This window comes from Austrofundulus limnaeus, unplaced genomic scaffold (genome assembly GCF_001266775.1).
Source record: "Austrofundulus limnaeus strain Quisiro unplaced genomic scaffold, Austrofundulus_limnaeus-1.0 Scaffold359, whole genome shotgun sequence".
Taxonomy (NCBI): domain Eukaryota; kingdom Metazoa; phylum Chordata; class Actinopteri; order Cyprinodontiformes; family Rivulidae; genus Austrofundulus; species Austrofundulus limnaeus.
The window spans coordinates 331,680-353,240 of record NW_013952761.1 but is presented as its reverse complement, the minus strand read 5'-3'; the positions used below and the strand labels follow the sequence as shown (position 1 = coordinate 353,240).

The following is a 21,561-nucleotide window of genomic DNA, read 5'->3' as shown; positions in this document are numbered from 1 at the left end:
GTATATATATATATATATATCCACCTCTTGCTCTCCACTGTTGCTGTTGATCACTGGAAAAAGAAAACTTTTAAAAACCATAAACCAGATCTCAAGTTTTTCATCTGAACTAATCATTCTTGCTTTGCTTTGCTTTAAGTGCTTTACACAGTATCTTCTGTTTCTTTTCTGTTGTGCCACTTAACAAATTAAATAAAACAGCTTCTATATAAGAGCGGTGATCACCTGCTACAAACATATTTATTATTGCATGATGTGGGCCTTGACATTGGTAACCTGATGCTTTCATACAAATGCACACATTGTGTCCCCATTGTCTAACACCTCTGAAAAAGTTCTCTGCATATAATTTTCAAAGAAACAGTCATTTAATTTGTACAAAAATTGAAAATTTATAACATACTAGACCTGCACAATAGATTTGAACATCATCATTACAATGTATGTGTGCACAACAGTCACGTTACAGGTCATGCAATGCAGGAATCAAATTAAATCGAAATGTCATCTAAGGACTAAACCACTAAATCACAAGACATTGCACTAAACAATCAGATTTTATTTTGACGGGCTACTTCCACTGTCGGAAGCGGGCGGCTTTGTTTCAAAAAAGCAAAACAATTTCATTTTGTTGTGAAACTTCTGGGACAATAATGGCAACATTTTTCATTGCACCTTTTTATTCATTCCTTCCTTTATGTTTCAGGACATATTCCTGAATAAATAATTGCATGTTCTAATGCTGTAGTTCATTTTTTTTTCTTTTTTTGCTGTAGTTCATATTAACTCAATAAGAAAAATAATCCTAATAATTGACAAAGGTTTAGGACAAACCATCCATCCACTTTCAATTTGTGAGTGCAAGTAAGGAATTTATCAGGAAAAAAAATGCACTACTGTAACATGACAAGATAGTAAAACAACTTAAGATGATTTCTAAGTGTTGCTTTTTTTCAATCATCAGTCAAAACATTTGGAATTAAAGAATTAGTCATCTACTTAGGTGCTAACTTGTATGTGGTCAATTACACTTAATTACCAGTCGGTCGCATTCTCAAATTTATTTGACACTTAATGCTTAATTCTTTCATCAAAACAATAAAGGWTTTGACTACAACACACAAACATGCTAATGAAAATTTCTGCTTTACTACAATTAGAAAGCCTATGGAAGTTGCGAAGAAATCCAAAAAAAACCTCAATTACTTTATCTCTGTCCACTGAATACCCCGGCTAAATGTCAAGATCACAGMGTAGCTCTGGGCTTAAAGGGGGACGATATCAAAAGGCCTTTCTGTTGCTTTATGCTCTACTAAATAACACGTCTTTCTCATCATTGTCCTCCTTCTGTTTTCACTTCGGCCTTTAAGTTTGCCTTTTATAGTATGGAGCAGATAGCCAGTGACCTCAGTCTGCTCCCAGAGTTCAAAGCACGAGCCAGAGCTGTGAGCTTCTACTGTATTAAACACGTGGATGGACCTAAGTTTAATATTGTACTCAGGGTTGCTCCTTTGTTGCCTTTGATGGAAAAAAAGCTCATTTTGTTTTTGCAGCTGTAATTAAAATGTGCCTGTTAAGATAATTGCAGGTCTGTTGAAATCATGGCAAGCAAATACTGTATCAAAATGGAAAATCTGTTCTGTGTGGTTTATCTCCGCAAAGTTCACGCTTGGTTAAATAGACCGTCTACTGTACACCAGATGAGCATTCCAAGAGCTGCTTTGGATGGCAAAAATTCATTAAATACATATCAAGAAGGACAGCAAAATATGCAAATCCTAACACTTAGAGCCACCAACATCAAAGTGCCCACAATGAAAACCAGCCACAAATAGAACAAAAGCATTAGTTGCAATAAGACTTGGCCCAGGGCTAAGTTAGGGCACAAACGCTTGTTGTTGATTCTTGTGGTGATAAGCTTGCTTTAGCATCACCACCGCCTATGTACATATAGCAGCGGAGTGGATTTAATCGCACTAATTAGAATGCACTCAAGGCAAAATGCAACATCTACTGGAATAATCTGAGAGAAAAGATCTCCAGTCCAATTTATTCTACCCCTCTTGGTTTCTGGAGGGGGGGCTGGTGGCTGAGCAGAGGATCTGTTTTTCGTAAACTAGTGAGCGGCTGGTGTCTGGTGGGTTGGGTGCGTGTGTCACTTTGGACTGGTTGCCATTTCGAGGACAAGCTGCAGGGAGGATTTTCGCAGGGAGGCTGTATATGTGTGTGTGAGAGAGAGAGCGAGAGAAAAACAGAGACGAAAAGAAAACAAAAAATAAACACGACAAAGTGAATCAGAGTCTTCGCAACTGAAACAGACCGAATCGTACCTGTGGGAGGAATCATACCAGGAGACATGAGTCCAGGGACTGAGTGGGGCATAATGTGGGGGTTCTCCGGCGATGTCACACTCTGGGTTCTCTTTGGAGGCCGTCCGGGTCTRGAGCTGCAACAGAAGAGGGAAGAACAGGTTGAGAGATGAGGAGGAGACAGGCAGAAGGTGGGGGAGGGAGGGCTGTGTGGGCAGCGGTGGCAGCGGTGGGAGTGTTAACATTTGGAGCTCTCCAGAATGCAATTCCATTCCAAAGAGCTAACATGCACTGTAAATAAATTTCTTTTCAAGGACAGTTGCTTTCTGCAGCTCAACATAATAGACTTCCATAACTAATTAGATTACATGGTGAATTCATTTCCTTTATTGAAGATCAACCATTTTTTGATGCATAATTCATAACCTGCACCTCGTTACCTGTTCCTCTGTATTAATATCCCCACACTATTTGAATTGCCTCGTTTGCATATGCTAAAATCCAGCGCTCGGCCCTCGGCCTGGAAATTACATGTTAACTTGTTATAATTATTGCAGTCAGGCCACTATTGATTTATGAGACTTTTAAAAACCAAATATGTGTAGTTCTGGTAATGAATGATATTTTAAGGTTCTTCAGGAAATTAAAAGGCAATGGCTGCCTTAGGAAATGTTCTGCTTGCTTGATTTAATGCGTGCCTTAGCTGGAAGGTGGTGTGACAGAGTGATTCAGACCTGTTGGACGGTTCTGATGGGGGAGTTTTATTACACCAAACGAGGGGCACAGATCCAGCTGTGATAAATGACTGTGCCACATTATGGTGGAGGAGAAAAGGCCTTCAAAGCAGATACACCCTTGACTCTTTACACATCTTACTCATTCACTTATTAATACAGCTTCGAGTTTCAATCAATACCTACTTTGCTGGCTTATAGTTACAAAGAAAAGCCTATAGGGTGAAAAAGAAAAACACAATGAGCGTGTAATGGGCCAAGATTCTGTGGAGGCATATTCTTCATGAAGCAGGAGCTGCTTGTCTCAGCTGAAGATGAATTATGGGGACTTGACACAGGTGACATATTGGCTTCATACATTATTTCACACTGTAGTCCATTTCAAGCCATGCCAGGATACAAAGTTCCTGTTTAAATTTATCTTTAAAATGCAACATGATATCTACGGCTTACTGTAAACATAAAAAATGGACAAATAAAGGAAGTTTGCAAATTTATGTGTCATATTTTGATAGATGCAATGAAGCATAAGAACATGTAGCAAATGGCCAAGGTTAAAATCAAACCTGTACCCTTTCATTGAGAAGATGCCAACTTCTATGTGCAGGCCTTACACATATCTTATTCTCTAACTATATTGTTGTGGAATGTAGTTACAGAGCTATGTTACAAATGTAAATATATTTTCTTAGGAGTGCTTAAGTTAAGTTTAACATAACACCTTAGTTGGCCTGTTGTTAATGGTTTTATTTWTTTTTTTTCTACCTTTTGCTCATGGTTTCCTAGCTCTACTGCTATTAAACTTTAATTGTGTGCTGATAAGGTTAAATGGCAAATAGTGTAAAATAAAACAAAGCTACAGTTGTTTTGACCTCCCTGAGCTGCCACTTTATTGTGGTGGAGAGATTTGAGTGTCCCAATGATCCTAGGAGCTACATTGTCAGGGGCTTCATGCCCCCGGTAGGGTCACCCAAGGCAAACAGGTCACTGGTGAGGAATCAGAAAAAGTACAGCCCAAAGACAGCTTATGATGAGTGGCAACATTGGACTGAGTGTTCCTTTGCCYAGACGCGGGTCACCGGAGCCCCAATCTGGAGACAGGCCTAGAGGTGGGGCATGATGCAGAGCGCCTGGTGGCCAGGCTTTCACCCATAGAGCCTGGCTGGCCACAGCCCAAAGAGGAGACATGGGTCCCCCTTTCCAAGGGATCACCACCTGTGGAAGGGGCCGAAGGGGTCAAGTGCAGTGTGTGATGGGCTGTAGTCGTGAGAACCCTGGCGGTCTGATCCTCAGCTACAGAAGCTGGCTCTAGGGACGTGGAATGTCACCTCTCTGGTGTGGAAGGAGCCTTAGCTGGTGTGTGAGGCTGAGAGATTCCGATGARATATATTTGAACTCACCTYGATGCACTGCTCTGGCTCTGGAACTAGTCTCCTTGAGAGGGGTTGGACACTTTCACTCTAGAGTTGCCCCTGCTGAGAGGCACAGTGAAGGAGTGGGCATACTCATTTCCCCCCATCTTTTTGCCTGTACGTTGGGGTTCAGCCCGGTGAACAAGAGGGTAGCCTCCCTCTGTCTACATGTGTGGGACGGGTCCTAACTGTTGTTTGTGCCTAGCGCCTAACAATAGTTCAGATTACCCACCCTTTTTGGAGTCCTTGAAGTGGGTGCTGGAGAGCGCTCTTGATGGGGACTCCCTTGTTCTGCTGGGGAACTTCAACACTCACACGGGCAATGACGGTGAGACCTGGAGGGGTGTGGTTGGGTGGGATGCCCCCCCCCCCCCCCCCCCATGAACAAGAGCAGCATTTTTTATTGGATTTTTGTGTTCATCATGGATTGACCATAACAAACATCCTGTTTGAACCTAGCATAATGGTGTCCATATGTGCTCTTGGCACCAGGACAATCTAGGCCGCAGTTCATTGATCAAATTTGTTGTTGTTTCATCTGATCTGTAGCTACATGTCTCGGACACTTGGGTGAAGAGAGGGGCAGAGCTGTCAACTGACCACTACCTGGTGGTGAGTTGGCTCTGATTGTGGGGTAGAATGTCGGTAACACCTGACAGTCCCGATCGTATAGTAAGGGTCTGCTGGGAACGTCTGRCAAAGTCTCCCGTCAGACTGAGCTTCAACTCACACCTCCGGTAGAACTTTGAACATGTTCCGGGGAAGGTGGCGGACATTGAGTCAGAGCGGGCCATGTTCCGTGCCTCTACTGTCAATTTGGCAAACCGGTGACTGTCGTGGCAGAAACCCTTGAACCAGCTGGTGGACACCGGTGGTGAGGGATGCTGTCAGGTTGAAGAAGGACGCCTATCCGGTATTTTTGGCCTGTGACTCTGGAAGCAGCTGATGGGTACCAGCAGTCCAAGCAGATTGTGGCTCAGGTGGTCACAGAAGCAAAAACTTGGGCATGGGAGGAGTTCAGAGAGGCCATGGAAAAAGATTTCCATACGGCTTCGAAGCGATTCTGTTCCACCATCCGATGTCTCGGGGTGGGGGAGTTGTTTACCCCTAACACTGTTTATGGTGGGGATTGTGCGCTGCTGACCTCAGCTCAGGACATTGTGGGTCGGTGGGCAGAATAGTTCAAAAACCTCCTCAATACCATTATCACGTCTTCCAATGTGGAAGCAGAGCCTGAGGACCCTGGGCAGACTCTCCAAACTCTGGTGCTGAGGTCACCGAGGTGGTTAAAAAGCTCCTCGGTGGCAAAGCGCCTCGGGTGGATGAGATTTGCCCAGAGTTCCTTAAGGCTCTGGATGTTGTCAGGTTGCGTTGGTTGACACAACTCTATAACATAGCAAGGACATTGAGGGCAGTTCCCCTGGATTGGCAGATCAAGGTGGTGGTCGCCCTATTTAAAATGGAGGACCGCAGAGTATGTTCCAACTATAGGGGGATCACAGCCTCATTGTTAAGGTCTATTCAGGGGTCCTGGAGAGGAAGGGTCCATCGGATAGTTGACACTCAGATTCAGGAAGAGCAGTGTGGTTTTCATATTGGTCGTGGAACACTGTGCCAGTTTTACACCCTCAGCAGAGTCCTGCAGGATGCATGGGACTTCGCTCAACCAGTCTACGTGTTTTATGGACTTGGAGAAAGCAGTCGACCGTGTCCCTCGGGGAGTCCTGTGGGGGTTACTCCGGGAGCATGGGGTACCAAGCCCTTTGATATGGGCTGTTAGGTCCCTGTATGAATGGTGTCAGAGCTTGGTCTGCATTGCCGGTAATGTCAGGCTCATTTCCAGTGAGAGCTGGACTCTGCCAAGATTGCCCTTCATCACTGATTCTGGCCATAACTTTCATGGACAGAATTTCTAGGTGCAGTCAAGGTGTTTGAGGGGATCCGTTTGGTGACTTTATGATCACATTTCCGCTTTTTTCAGATGATGTGGTCCTACTGGCTTCATCAGATTGTGATCTCCAGTGCTCCCTGGAGCGGTTTGCAGCTGAGTGTGAAGCGGCCGGAATGAAGATGGTGCCTCCAAATGTGAGACTATAGTCTTGAGCTGGAAAAGGGTAGAGTGCCTCCTCAGGGTTGGGGAAGAGGTCCTACCCCAAGTGGAGGATTTTAAGTATCTTGGGATATTGTTCACAAATGAGAGAATAATGGAGCGGAAAATCAATAGGCAGATTGGTGCTGCATTTGAAGTGATGCAGGAGCTGTACCAATATGTCATGGTTGAAGCAAAAGCTGAGCCAAAAGGCGAAGCTCTTGATTTACCAGTCGGTCTTTGCTCCTACCCTCATCTATGGTCACAAGCTTTGGGTAGTGGCCGGAAGAACAAGATCCCAGATACAAGTGGTCAAAAATTCTACCATTTGTCTGACTTGCAACTTGAGTACTGTTAAGTAGGGTTTGGCATCATTCCCAGATTTGAGTTTTGACTTTAGAAGTAAATGGAACACAACAATAGTCTAAACTGGTTCTTCAAATTTTGGTTAGTTGTCATTGGCAACATTATTCCCATTTATTGATGTGGCAAAAGTATCCAAGTTGTTTGTTAAGAATTTCTGATACTGGTCTATACAAAGAGCAAATGTATCAGTTTAAACAAAGTTTGAACAAATTTCATTTCATTCCTTACCCCAACAATATAACCCTAACCTTAGAATTTGCATGTTTCTGCTAATAGCCGAGCCGTTTCAATTATTTTTGTGAAGTGGCTGAAAGGGCGAGTTGGTCCTATCAAATAAACTTTTACAGGGTGTATTTTAAACTACAGCTAGTTTGAGCAATGTTATTCCGGAAATATTACCTTTGATATCTGTCTCTATTTTCTCTTCACTTAAAAAATGTCACTGATGATGAAGAAATAAATTAAAAAAACTAATATTTAGTTTTGTTTTCTACTGAAGTGACCAAAAAAAATGATATCAACACCAACTTGACCAAGACAAAAAATGTATCAATATGTCTGTAGTAAGCTAGACAAGGTTATGGCACACCTAAATCTTGTTAAACATACTGTGTTTGTTTATGTTAAAGGAATCTTTGACAGCTGGTAATAAAAGGCTTTTAAAGGGTTTTATTATGTACGYGGAATTTTTAACAGCAGCCTTTTGTATCTTTGATATGCAGATCAAAGAGACACTTTGGGATTATTTTACAAATTTGAATTCCCTTACTCTATTCCAAATTATGCTTAACTGTCTCCAAAAAATAGAACCCAAAGTAGATATTCAAGCAGTAAAGTCGTATTAAGGACTTTGTCAGTACAGTGCATGAGGCTGTTTGTGTTACAGTACATTTCACTACATTTCCCAAAGGCAGTATCTAAAGAGAGTTGCTGTGGCCTTAGCAGCTGCCTTAGTAGCTGAATTTATTCAGCCATGTCTTGTGAGGTTTATTTACCTCACTACTGCTAATAGAGTGCACTCACTCTGTCTGAATGTGCTGACTCTCTCATATACTGGCTCTGGAGGTTTTAAGACTAAAAGCAGACTTTCACCTAACTGTGTCCCTTTGGAGGGGAAACACACAAGAGACTTGACAGAACTATCAGGAGGGAGTGCAAATGACAGAAACTAAGGGGGCAATGGGAAAGGCAAGGAGAAGGGGAGGGAGCAAAAAAGAAAAGAATGCCCATTCAACCTTAGAAAATCTGTAAATGTTATTCCGATTCCTATAGAAGCACCTCTTTGATCTTATGAGAGGGCGAGATCGCAGACAGTTTTGCTGTCATCACTTTCACTTGTACTCTAGCTGAATTATTTATGAAAGACCTCAATAGAGAGTATGTGATGGGTAAAAGCCTTTTTTTACTAACAATACTAAAAGTGAAAAAAAAATGCACTCGAATGGACAAAGAAATGTCACATCAACCTCAGATCATGTCAAAGGATGTGAACCCCCACACAAAAGCCCAGTTAGGTATAAGTAATGTTTAGATAGGCTGCAGGAAGAATATGTCTGTGTGTTAGGGATAGCATTTCAGCTGCTCTCTCCAAACAAATAACACTAGCCGCCATGAAAGCAATACTGCAACTGAAATGCTTTGAACTGAGGAACCTCTGAGCAACAGGAAGGGCTCACAGAAATATTTTTTCTGWCTCCTTTCCTTATGACTGAGCTGATGTCTAAATTTGCGGAAATGGCATGCAGTGTGTTTAAAGGAAGCAATGCCATTTTCCTTATTTGCTATGTTTTATGCAGTGGAGGTGATGCAGGAATAATTTAACTTAACAGTATGGCTGGCATTTGGTGCCCTGAAATGCCATTATTGAGGTGTGAACGATATCATCCACACAGACCTATGATGGTTAGAGTCATCCAAGCTAAAGAGCTGGGTCCAGAGAGAAACTCARCCTGGCCTAAAAGACAAAGCCAGACTATTTATCAAGCAGCAGATGCTGATTCCCTAAATAGCCTGGCACAGAAACTGCACTAAACTAGGGCATTATTGCAGTAAAAGATAGCGCAACTGGATTCATGATTGGAATTTTTGGAACATTTTTTATTTGCTTTCTTTCTTGTGTTTAAATGTTTAGCACAAAATAACCTTTTGGTTTCATACTGAACCTTGTTTGGACAATAATATTTCTGTTTCAAAGGTCAGTGATCCAAAAAAGAAAACTTAGTTTCATGTTTTGTTTGTCTTTATACTAAAAACAATCGGGCCCCTCATATCTCTGGATTTCATTAGGGAAACAAAACAGGCCCCACCAGCTTTGGGCCAGAGCCACAAATATGTTACAGATCTATTCTCTCTTTCTTGTTTTGCAGCCATGGTGAAAAGAAAATAGTGGTGAACTTTCCCTGAACCAGACTTCCTTTAATGGCCCGGCCGTGTGTTGACCCAGCAGAGTCGGCTGGAATCTGATACTATCCAACTCACTACGCAGCGCGGGCAATCAGATTACACAGGGCCCAACAACACACTCCACACGAGTCCAATTTCAGCACTACAATGCAATAAAAGCACAATAATTAAATTCACRTTCTCACCCCGTTTACAGGAAGCCAACACAATGTGATAGGAATAATAAAAGGTATGATATTGCATTAGATATTGGAATAGCTTTGATCTCACGGTAACATTCTGACAACTCACCATCAGGGCCTAATGACGAGGCTTCTGATGACGGAAGCAGCGACTGAGATCTTATTACCCAGAACGCTGTTAATGCAGTGATTATGATCTGTTATAAATCAATTGAAACCACAAATGCAATGTTTAGCCCAAGTGAGCACACTCCCTTAGTGGATTTAGTTACACATTAAAAATAAAAAAAATCATCTGCACTAGCTATCTTCAAATATCTTCAGGAATTCAACCTGATAATATCCGCAGCGGTTCTAGTTTGCAGAGAAAGAGCATAATATTTTTTTTCCGGTGGTTATGATTGAGCCATTAACCTTTTATCGCAGCCTTTTGTTTGACGTTTCTAAAAGGTAAGGATGAAGATATTTATTCCATTTCCGCCCAGCTGGCCAAAACAAGCGAGTGAATCATTCGTCTGGGGCTTGGGTAAACAAAAGGCCTCCTTAGGTCTCTGCCAATCAGGCCTTATAAAATATTAACCCAATGTCATTGCCCTTTTAAAATCTCTCACCTAGAATTCCCTAATTGTTCCTTTTCTTTATCTCTCTGGTGCAGAGAGTAAATAAATTAACAAAATAGCTTTTAACGCCCCGAGTAACCTTTTAACTGAAGGATTATCTGGGGTTTATTTTTCATTTCTCTCACCGCGATAGCAGCACATGCCCCATTGATTGGTTTGCTGGGGTGGTGACCAGCCATATAAACAAGGTCTTATTGATAAAACAAAACAGCTTCTTACCTTTTAAGTGCCAGGTCAGGCAGAATTTCAGATCCCCCTCACTCCCCACATCACTACCTGAGACCATCAGGGGGCCTGAATGTGCTGAGCTTCTAGTTTCCTTTATTTTTTTTATATTATTATTTTTATTTGCTTCAATCAAACGGGTTAAAAATATGCAGACATTTCCCCCAAGAGGTTAACTATGTTTGAGAGACAGGGATAACATGTTGGTGGTGTTTTTCAGCTAATTTAAAATCCCCACTGGTGAGAAAAGAGCGCTGATTGAAAGGATACAATGAAATGTTTTAACTTTGAACACAAAACAAACTTTAGAAAGTCATCAGTGCTTTTCAAGAAAAAAGTAACAGCAAGCAAGTTTTATTGTGAAAGAAAATGGTTAAATGAGACTGTAGAGTAAAATGAACCAATGCATTCAAAATAATAACATATATGCCCAAATAATTAGTATCTGATTAGCATGTCTTTGCTCTCTGGCTCCCAAACCAATCAGCCGATGTAAGACCAGTTATGGCAAATATAGGAGAAATGTCAACAACTACAAGAGGACAGACAACATCATTTTCTGTATTAGCCGAAATAAAAGAAACAAATACATTTTTTTCATCCATAGTAATAGGAATAATATAATCTATAATATAATATATATAATTGTTATTTGTGTGCGTGTTCAAGCATTTGTTACCTTGCAAGTTTAATCTTTCCAAATTACACTACTACACCGGTCCTTATGAGGCCCACAGCCCTGGCCCCATAAATTCAAATTATGCTTTTGGGCTGGGATTAGGATTAGGTAGGTACTGGTACTGATTAGAGTAGTTGGGCCTTTTGTCATATAAGTGTCAAATTTAGGTTATGGAAATGAATGAAAAATGAATGAAAGTCAATGGAACATCCCTGTGAAGATGGAAAGACAAGCTTGTGTGTGTTTGACTATTACCAAAGTATGTTATRACCCAGTGTGACCATTTTAATAAAACACTTATCAAGCAATCTTCAGATTTACATATGCACTTGACAAAACTTTGAAGCCAATTTAATTAACAATGAACACCACAGCTAATCAACTTTTGCAACAACAGGCTAGAAATTAATTCATTTTACAGGTATTGAGTAAAAATGTTGTATGGTAGTAGCTGTGAGTTGTCGACAATATATAGTTTAGCAGTAAAAGATTACACCAATTTTTTTTGTTGAAAATGTTGACATTACTTGTTGGAGTCATCTATGCCTGTCTGTTAGCAAAATATTTCAATAATTATCGGACAGAGTTTAATGAAATTATAAGAAAGTAATCAATGACTTTGCATCTACAAGTGATTTACTTTTCAACAGGATTCAAGATGGCTAACTGACATTAGCAAATACAGAAATGATTAATCTCAGGTAATTTTATAGATATTGTGTGGTAGTAGCTGAGAGAGGTCCACAAACATAATGTGAGCACAAACTAAATTTTTGTTTAAAAATTACTTTGTAAAAAAATGTAATTTTCAGATCCAAAATATCTAAGTAGTGATAAGACTTAGTGTAGCATTTTTAAATTAACTCTTTTTTTAGTTGTTATATTGAACATTGTCTTTATTTAAACTGTGTATTTTTTATACTTCTATTTAAACATTTTATAAACAGAGAAATTCATGTCATTTGTAAATAAAATTATTAATTGTCCTTACATGTCATTAAAGGCAGTGATAATAAATCAGACTAAACAAAACGGGAAAAAAGGTTAGCATATATGTWGTCTTCAACAAAAAATAAAAAAAGATGATTTATACTTCCTGCTGACCTTGGCAGTCTATTCATCGTGATGATCGTAATCTCAGAGTCACAGTGTGATACATGAGAATGAATTTACTCATCCATCTTTTTCATGCATCCATCTATTCTTCCCCTGATCTTGTATCTGTATTTGCATTGAACCTATTCTTGGATTATCTCAATCAGTTTCCCCCTTGCACCTGTCAAACACTGCCTCGCACAGGTAGCCACATCGCTCTTATCTGATCGAGATAGCCGGATTACAGCAAGTTTGTGAGTGCAGGGGAGAAAGGAAAAACACACTTTTATTTATTAGGGTTAGAAACAGCTGCATCCGCCCTGCAAACTGTGAAGCTTTGTTACGGAACAATATATCACAGATCAAATGGTGTGAAATCAAAGGCGGGAGAGAGTTAGCATCAATCCCCTCTAAACCCCCCTTTAAACTGCTGTCTGTTCTCTGATCCCCGGGCGGACTAATGTGCAGGGTTGAGATCAGCAGTAGTTGGGAGAGCGGGTGCCTTCCTGGTGCCTTTGTCGGGGCTCAGCCGTGATTAGAGCCACACTGGGTCAGGACCATGTGATGGTACAGAGGAACTGGGAGCCAGTCAGAGTCCCCTCCAAGTCTGTGTCATCAAAGGCTTTCGGAGCAATCCACTCCTACAGCGGCTCAAGGAACTTCGTCTCCTAATCACGTTACATTAGAGGCGTTTGAAGCCTCTCAGCTGTGAAATAGAATCTATAAAAGATCTAAAACACGATAAATTGCTGATTATTCCCATGCATCATTAATGTTAAAAGCTGATTTCATAATTGTATGTCCCATAACTACAGAGTCGGAGATTGTTTAGTATCACATCAACAGAGCCTGATAATGAGTAAGCAGGCTTCCCACATCACGGGAACTGATGAGGAAAGCCTAATTGGTTGACTTTTCCATGCCTAATGGATGATTCTCTTAATTAAAAAGATACTGTACCAAATGTTAGAAATCAGATAGCGCTTCAAGTAAATGCAGTTAATCAAATGTATGAGAATGAGCAGTTCCAGGAAAGCCTAAATGAGATTGGTAGATATGATTTTGCTCTACTATTTATTAATTGCAAGTGCCTTTGGTTAAGCAAAACAGCGCAGGTCTTATCTTGAAACTGCGAGGAAAATTTCATCTAAGCCACTCGCGCACTGATCTCTTTTTTTCATGAACTGCGATGCATATGAAACAAGTCTTCAAAACAAGGCTTTAAAAACTTACCCAGTCAGGGTGCCTTTGAGGATATTTAATTAAAATCTAATCCTGCATTCATTAAGGCTCACATAAATTAAGCTGTCATTCATAAGATTTATGGATTCTCATTTGCATATTGCATACAATTCATCAATTACTCAAGTATGAAAGGAGCGCATTTCCCTTGGAGCTGCCTGCTAGCCTGCCAACATTTGAAATGAGAGAAAGAGCACAACTGTCAGGCATTCACTGCAAACTTTTCCCCACAATGTCTGTGCACTGATTAATCTCATTTTCTAGGCATCCCTTACAAGATTGTACACAGTCCAGCTGCACTTTTCAATTATTTCTMCTGTCCTCCCAACTAAMTTTGAAAGCAGGACGAGCTAAATGTGCACTGGGGCTACTTTAGTCTTTATGTATATAACGTGTCTTTTTTTTTTGCCAGGGTAATCATAAATTAGATGGGGGGGGGGGGGGGGGTGTAGAGATCCTAATGGAAGAGAACTGCTGTAATTTTATTGCAAATCCCATCAGGCAAATATTCTGCATTCTATAATAGCATATTTCCTGTCACATTTAAAGAAGAATACATCCAGCAGGCATTCTGACAGATGAAAGATAGAGCAAAAGGGAGAGTGGATAGATGAAAGTGGCAAAAATGGAGAAAAAACAATGAAGTGGAGGAGAATCTTAGTCCTAAACACATAAAAAAATAACTCCCCTTTTTGGACATGAGGCGATGGGAAACCCAGTATGGAGTAAGTGCTTAAAGCAATCGGAGCGTGAAAGTATCTAAGATAAAAGGTCAGGCGMAAAAACAAACAGACCACTTGCGAGGACGAATGGAATTAATTGACTCATTAATATGCATGGCTAATAAAGCCCAAAATCCTAAAACAAAAATCATTGTCAACCATTCCCTTTTAATGGCTCTTATTTTCAGCTTGAGAAGAGCCAGTCTACAGGGTGTATCAATCTTAGGAGGGGTGGAGTTCTTTCAGCAAAACAGGCTTGGGGTAAAACCTCAGTGTTGTACGCTCATGTCCTCCCCAGCAGACAAAGCCAGAGTTGTTCTGGTGGAGGGATTAATTGAGAATTAATCCTGGTTTCTGGCAGCGGAACAGACCGGCAGTTAGAAGTGAAAGTCATCCTGAAGGGTAGTTAATTGGTTCCCCCCATTGCAAAAGCTTTGGAGAACAGAAATCAAGCTGCATTTTCATTAATCCTCCCTATTGTTTTGTGAAATTGTTGTGGAGAGAGACTTCAGATGGAGTCAACAGTTAAGGCTTTTAATTTGCTTTTAATTCTGCCAGCAGGGCGACAATTAACAAACCCCAAAGAACAATGGCTGTGAAAATTATGCGTTCGATTGACTAAATGACTCCAAAATCAAAAACCGATAAGCAATTAATACACTGTACTCTACAAATAATAAGAGCATTGAACATGTTCGATACGCTTGATCTCACTCACTCCATCCCTTCATCATTTTCCATATATATATATATATATATATATGTGGCTCTAAAGTGTTTGAGCTTTGAGAGTAGTACAACCAGATTGTCGGATGTGATTAATTTCTGGTCCAAATGGACACAAAAGACACAAAAGGGTGATGTAATCATAGCATGAGGAGACACAGGGCCTAACATGGTAGAGGAAGAGAGTGCAAGGAAAAGAGGGTGGAGAGACAGAGCATAAAAAAACCCCGCTCACAAACAGTCCAAGTTTCAGAAAAACAGGAAGTCCGTGGTGATTAGCATTAATTGCGCTGAGGACTGGAATCCTGTGTGAAACTTTAAACAAAAATAACCTACTTGTTCTTCTTTTTTTCTAGTGTTCTCTCTTTTTTTGATAAATAATTATATGTAAATGCTTTGAGAAGTCCTAAAATGATTTGGGGAGAAAAATAAATGTTTTTTAATCAGAAAAAAAGTGTTCTGGTTCTCCTTCTCTATCTCTGTATACATAGAAAGGTTAGGGCTCAGGTCTGGCTCTCGCTGGTTGGCGTCCCTTGAGTGCCATGAGAGTGTTTGCATGTTTAGAAATGAGCAGACCTGTTTATGCACCACAAGTTCACTCCAATGCAATCCCTGATCAATTTGGCCAGCTGTGCTTTTTAAATGCTGCTTTAAAAAAAAAATAACAACAACAACATTGTGACTAACTGAGCAGAACCAAGCTCACACACCTCGCAAAGAGAGAGAAAAAGAAAAAAACTTCAGAGGGAGCCCCCAGCCTGCGCATTCCCAGACGAGCATTTGTACTGAGTTAAAGACAAATCAAAGCCCGACTCCTCGACGAGACACAGAAGAATTGGATTCTGTCTGTGTACATCTCTCTGATCCTTCCGGAGGAATCGCGGAGTGCCGGCAGAAAGAGGAAATAACAAGACCTCAAACAAGAGTCCCACCCTGCAGCAGGCCARACTTGAAGGTGGCAGTTACAAGCTTTATGTCTCATCGGTGATTGGCACAGAGAGCAAAATAAAACGTCAGGCGTACCCAAGACACACGACAGCCGCTTTCAACATACTGCCTTTTACAAATAACTCTGTTTGGGTGAGACGCTGCATCCTGTTAGGCTTCAGATTTCTCGCAGCAGCTAAAACTCCATTTAAGGCTGGCAGGAAAGCAAATAGGCCAGCTCAGCAGATAGCAGTGAAGCTGCCGGTGTGCTCGCGCTTGATGATATAATTCTTAATGTGCAGCTTGACTAGACATAAATCTCAGCCAAGCATCGGCTCACCTGAATTCTTTTCTCTCCCTCTTTTCTCTCTCTCGCTCGTGATGAATTGTTTGCTACATCTCGGAGACTAAAACCCTTCAACCTCTTCAAACCCGGGTTTCTAATAACGCGCAGGTGCTGGGGAGAGGTGACAGCATGATGAATATCACAACAGACAGCTCCAATATGGGACAATTTTACCAGATCGATATCTCACTGCAATATCAGAGAAAAGGAGCTGATATTAGTCTACACAGTGTATTACAGATGGGGGAACATTTCTTCTCTGTGCACTCCCTGTGAACCTGGGCTATATTTCATCCGTGTCGCCAATGGTTTACACTCTCACAAATGCTCTGGAAACTAATCATGGCATGGTAGCCACGCCAGATGCATCTGCTTAAAATTATCCATATGTGTGATGCGCTCGTAAGCCCCTTGTTCAACACGCCGACGGACGTGCAAATAAACTGTGAATCACTTTAGAGGATGTTACAGACCATTATTTCTGGTGAGACCAAATGTTTTGTCACATTCTAATAGARAGATCACAGGCAGCTTGTGGGAGATGCTGCTTTTTAGAGGAAATCTGAGGCGAAAAATAACTGAAATTCRTTTGCAACAAGGGTTTAATTTCTTTCGTAATTACAGAGTATGTCAGTATTGTTTTGGTAAATTAGTGGCAGTTTTAAAGAAAATAGGTGTGACTAATTAAAAACATTATATCTTGACAGTAATGACAATATTTCCATATAGGTCGGTAGTCCAKATCTTTTGAAACCATGGTTCTGTTTATACCTTACCTGTTGTAGAAAGCTTTTGGAAAAACCTGTTTGGAGAAAAAGAGCTTAATTCTGATGGGACTGATAAGCTAATGACATTTAAAACAACTCCAATCTCAAAAGTTTCATAGAGGTCCGTGCAAGCACAGGTGTAATAGGCTTTCCATAGGGTTGGGTGATARTGGCAAAACAATTAATTATGATTAATTGTTGGATTTAGTTGGTAACAATTAATATAATGATTAATAGATGATGATTGCATTTTTATGGTTTTGACTTGAAATCAGTTGCCCTATACCTAGGGTCCTTGAGGGTGCATGGGAGTTTCCTCAACCAGTCTWCRTGTGTTTTGTGGACTTGGAGAAGGCGTTCAACCGTGTCCCTYGAGGAGTCCTGTGGGGKGTACTCYGGGAGTATGGGGTACCARGCCCATTAATACGGGCTGTTAGGTCCCTGTACGACCAGTGCCAGAGCTTGTTCCACATTGCCGGTAGTAAATCGGACTTGTTTCTAGTGAGAGTTGGGCTCCACCAAGGTTGCCCTTTGTCACTTATTCTGTTCAYAACCTTTATGGACAGAATTTCTAGGCACARCTAAAGTATTGAGGGGATCYGTTTTGGGGGTCTTAGGATTGTCTCTCTGCTTTTTGCAGATGATATGTTCCTATTGGCTTCATCAGATCGTGGTGAAGCGGCTGGGATGAGGATCAGTGCCTCCAAATCTGAGCCCATGGTCTTAAGCCGGAAAAGGGTAATGTRCCTTCTCCAGGTCGTGGGAAGAGGTCCTTCCCCAAGTGGAGAARTTTAARTATCTCGGGGTCTTGTTCACGAATGAGRGAATAATAGAGCAGGAGATTGTTTAGCGGATTGGTGCTGTGTCTGCAGCGATGCAGTGATGAACTGATCTGTCATGGTGAAGCTCGATTTACCGGTCATCTAYGTTCCTACMCTSATCTATGGCCACAAGCTTTKGGTAGTGACTGAAAGAAAGAGATCGTGGATAAAAGCGGCAGAAATTAGTTTCYTCTGCAGGGTGTCTGGGCTCTCCCTTAGAGATAGGGTGAGAAGTTCAGTCATGTGGGAAAGACTCAGATTAGAGCCACTGCTCCTCCRCGTCAAGAGGAGCCAGTTGAGGTGGCTCTGGCWTCTGTTTAGGATGCCTCCTGGACGCCTCTTTGGTGAGGTGTTCTAGGCATGTCCCACTGGGAGGAGACCTACCAAGACATGCTGAAGGGACTATGTTTCTAGACTGGTCTGGGAACTCCTCAGGAGGTCCCCAGAGCAGTTGGCCCAGGTGGCTGGAGAGAGGGAAGTCTGGGCTCCWCTGCTTARGCTGCTGCACCCACGACCCAACCCTGGATAAGAAGAAGAAGCTGGATATCTGCATTCTTGTTTGAAGAGAAGTGTTTTTATTTTTTCCCAACTGAACATAGTAAAGATRTCATTTGTTTACCTGAAAACTTACCCATAAAGCCCAAGGTAATTTARAATTTTATGGCATCTAMWCATTTTCTAAATTTGTRCCCGGGACATGTTTACTAATGTTAAGCATCCATGTAAGATACCTGTGCTATAAGCATAAATGTACCTCTATRCCATCAGAGAGGCAGACTTTGGAACAGTGTGCTGAYAACAGGCTGGATGGCCCTTTCTCTCTTCAGTACAACCAACACAGTATTTGTGGGTTCAAGAATTTATCTGACCACAGAACAACAGAAAAACTTTTTTTTTCACTTTGCCTCAGTTTATAGACCAGAAAAACGGCAACATTTCTGGAGAGTATTCATATTTTGCTTTTTCATTGCATCATAGAGTTTTTAGCCAACATTTGTGGATAGCAAGGTGTAATGTGTTTACAAACAACTATTTGTAAAAGTGTTACTGAGCCTATGCTGTGATGTTTGCAACAGTATCAGATATGTTTTTTTAAAGCAGTGACACCTGAGAGCACCCAATATTGACTCTTGTATTCCGCTCACAGATTTTTTTTATTGTTTTGATGATATTTGAATTGTAGAAGATGGGGGTATTTAAAGTCTCCCCAATTTCCCATTTAGACACAATAATTTGAAWTAGTTCCACAATTTTCAGACTGGTAAACTGTAGCTCATATTTACCCTTTCTAAACTGTGTTTTTATACCCAGTACTCTTACCGGCCTGTTTTAAGTCAACTCATTCTTTTTTGTAAAATGATCCTTCAGGTGTTTCTTATTCATACTAATTGTACAGACATTTGCTGCCCCATCCAAAATTTTTTTAAATGAGTTGCTGTCAGAAAATGCAAAATATATATATAATGTAAATAGTATTTTTTCTAAATGAAGCGTTCAATCGTTTAGCTTTGATTTTTACTGTTCTGCTGTGATAAAATATGGATTTATAAAGTACGCACATCATTTCATTGTTATTATTTGTTTTAAAAAATGAGGTTGTAATTAGGCTTACCAAATACAAATTTTGCCAAATAGCTTAGTCTGTCTTTTCAGTTGTTTTTTTTTTCCAATGCATTTCAGTGATATCTACTTCTTTCTTTTCCATCAGTGTATTATTCATTTTCAAGACTGCAATAACTTCTTCTGTGGTTATTACAATAAAGCCCAAACCATCACCTTCTGTTGACACTGCACAACCTATTAACCTAGAGTGAATAATAAAGTTTGCAAAGCCGCTTGACAATTATATAAAAGCATGGTCACCGTTTTTCTAATGGACTGTACATGTTTGTGTGATTAGAGGTTGGAGTTTAATTTTGCAGTGAGAGTAAATTATGGTTCAGGGGAGTCATCACAGTACAAACATTTGTTGAAGCCTAGATGAAGAAATCAATCACAAATGGTCCCTGACAAATTAACTGACACAATTCTCTTTGTCAGGCTCAATGCTAAACACCGTGGTCAAGTAACATGTGGTTGAAGAAATGGAATGAGACACCTTTTACTTCCAAGGGAGATAGATGCATATAGAAGGAGGGAGAAGAGGAGGAGGAGTGAAGGGGGAAAGAAAGATTGAAAGAGGGAGCGCAGACGTTGCTAACACTTAATATCTTCMCTCTCCAGGGGGCCAGGACTGAGGGCCCCACTGCTGTCAGCTGCAATAGGACCAGTCTTTTTGTGAGTGCCCAAGGTTCGTTAAGGGCTATTAATGGAACACAGCCTCCCTTGTGCAGGGAACTTGTCAGTGTTTCATTAGAGACTGATAAACATATAATGCATAAGTGTCAAACACAGTGTGTGTTCAGCGTGACGTAGCGGCAGCAGAGAAAAGGGATTTTGGGGATTAAAGTGCAACAATCATTCTGACGCTCTTCACTGACAACATTTARGATTCAATAAAGAGAGGATGGAAGCGAATGATGAGCAGTGGACATGCATCAGGACCTGTTGAGTCTGCTACTGGAATCACATACAGGARGAGCAGTTTTTTAACAGCACCGCAGTGATTTTCTGGTCAATATCTCACAGAGATAAGACGACTCRCCATGTCTCTTGTTCATTTGTTCTCTTCTTGCAGCTTGAGCTCAAAAGTTCAAAAAAAAAAGGAAAAGAAAAAGAAATACATCATATTCAATTAAAGTTTCTCTTCCACCACTACTGAACAAATCTGCCCACAGCTGGGACTCTGGGTCTAGTTCACAAAGTCCTTTTGATCATTTTGCAGCAGTAAGAGAGTCTGGAGTCCAATGGAGGATGGGACCAAGCTGATCTTATTATGATAATTGGGATACATCAACTACAGATAACACTAATGGAATGAGATTTTAGTGATCAAGATCATGCGTTCAACTACAGAAGCAAGTTCACTTTTTCTGTTTTTTTTTTTCTTTTTAGAAGGAGACATTATGCAATGCTCTGGTTGTGTTCCCAGTAGGCAGCTGCTGAAACAGGCAGCACGACCAAGAGCTTTTAGCTTTGGTGTTGGAGGCGATGTCACACTGTGTGCTGTTTAACACTGAAGAGAAGTGTTACTCTGGCAAAGTGAAATCTATTTYCCTGTAAGTGAATAATTGGTTACGGCGATCATTAATCAGTTAATCTTTTCTCTCTCTCTCTTTTTTTTTGCCCCCTTCTTTTCAACAAAGAAATATCAGAGGTTCAATAATTAAAAACGTGTCAGGTGAAAGTCCAGCATGCTTCCTCACACTGTATGTTCTCACATTCCCTGCTTTGTTCATCTTATTAACCTCCTCTCCGCTTGTTGCGCCTTTAAATGAAATCTTTAGCCCCTTACACGTGAAATTAAAACTGCCCTCCTTTGAGCACATTTAATTATTCTTCTTCAGGAGAAACTTCCACTTCCACTTTTGTCAAGGCGGCCTTCTTTTTTCTTTTTTCTTTTCCCGCGGTCGCCCTTTTCCTCACTCCCACTCACCGGCCAGGTCTGTCATGCTTCATTCTTCCCACCAGCTACCCCCCCACCCTGTTTTTTTTTTCCTTTTTCTCTTCTTCTGCAGGTCTGTTTAATTCTCACCTTGCTCTGCCCTTGTCATCAAGCCATTGAAGCACAAAGSCAGCAGCAAGGGAGTGTTTACTCATTTCCCCACTACATTACCTCTCCTATTAATCACCGCATGGAAACTTCTGGACACTGAAGCATCTCTGCAGTCGCTAACCCAGCTGCCACCTCTTTGCTAACAGGGCAAACTTTACATAACTTTTATTCCAAAGGCTATTTTGTTAAATTGAAAATATGTGGATTTACGCAATAACTACTGAGTCTCTTTCAAGGAAAC

General features: G+C 40.9%; 1 protein-coding gene across 5 annotated transcripts in view; it reads right to left on the bottom strand.

Moving 5' to 3' along the window:
• dachd (dachshund d) overlaps window positions 1-21,561 on the bottom strand; it is a 127,842-nt gene that overhangs the window by 59,744 nt on the left and 46,537 nt on the right. For all 5 annotated transcript variants that reach the window (XM_014023207.1, XM_014023205.1, XM_014023206.1 and 2 more), the window contains exon 2: window positions 2,331-2,446. In XM_014023207.1, coding sequence (XP_013878661.1) covers window positions 2,331-2,446 — 116 coding nt within the window. The remainder of the gene's footprint in view (window positions 1-2,330; window positions 2,447-21,561) is intronic.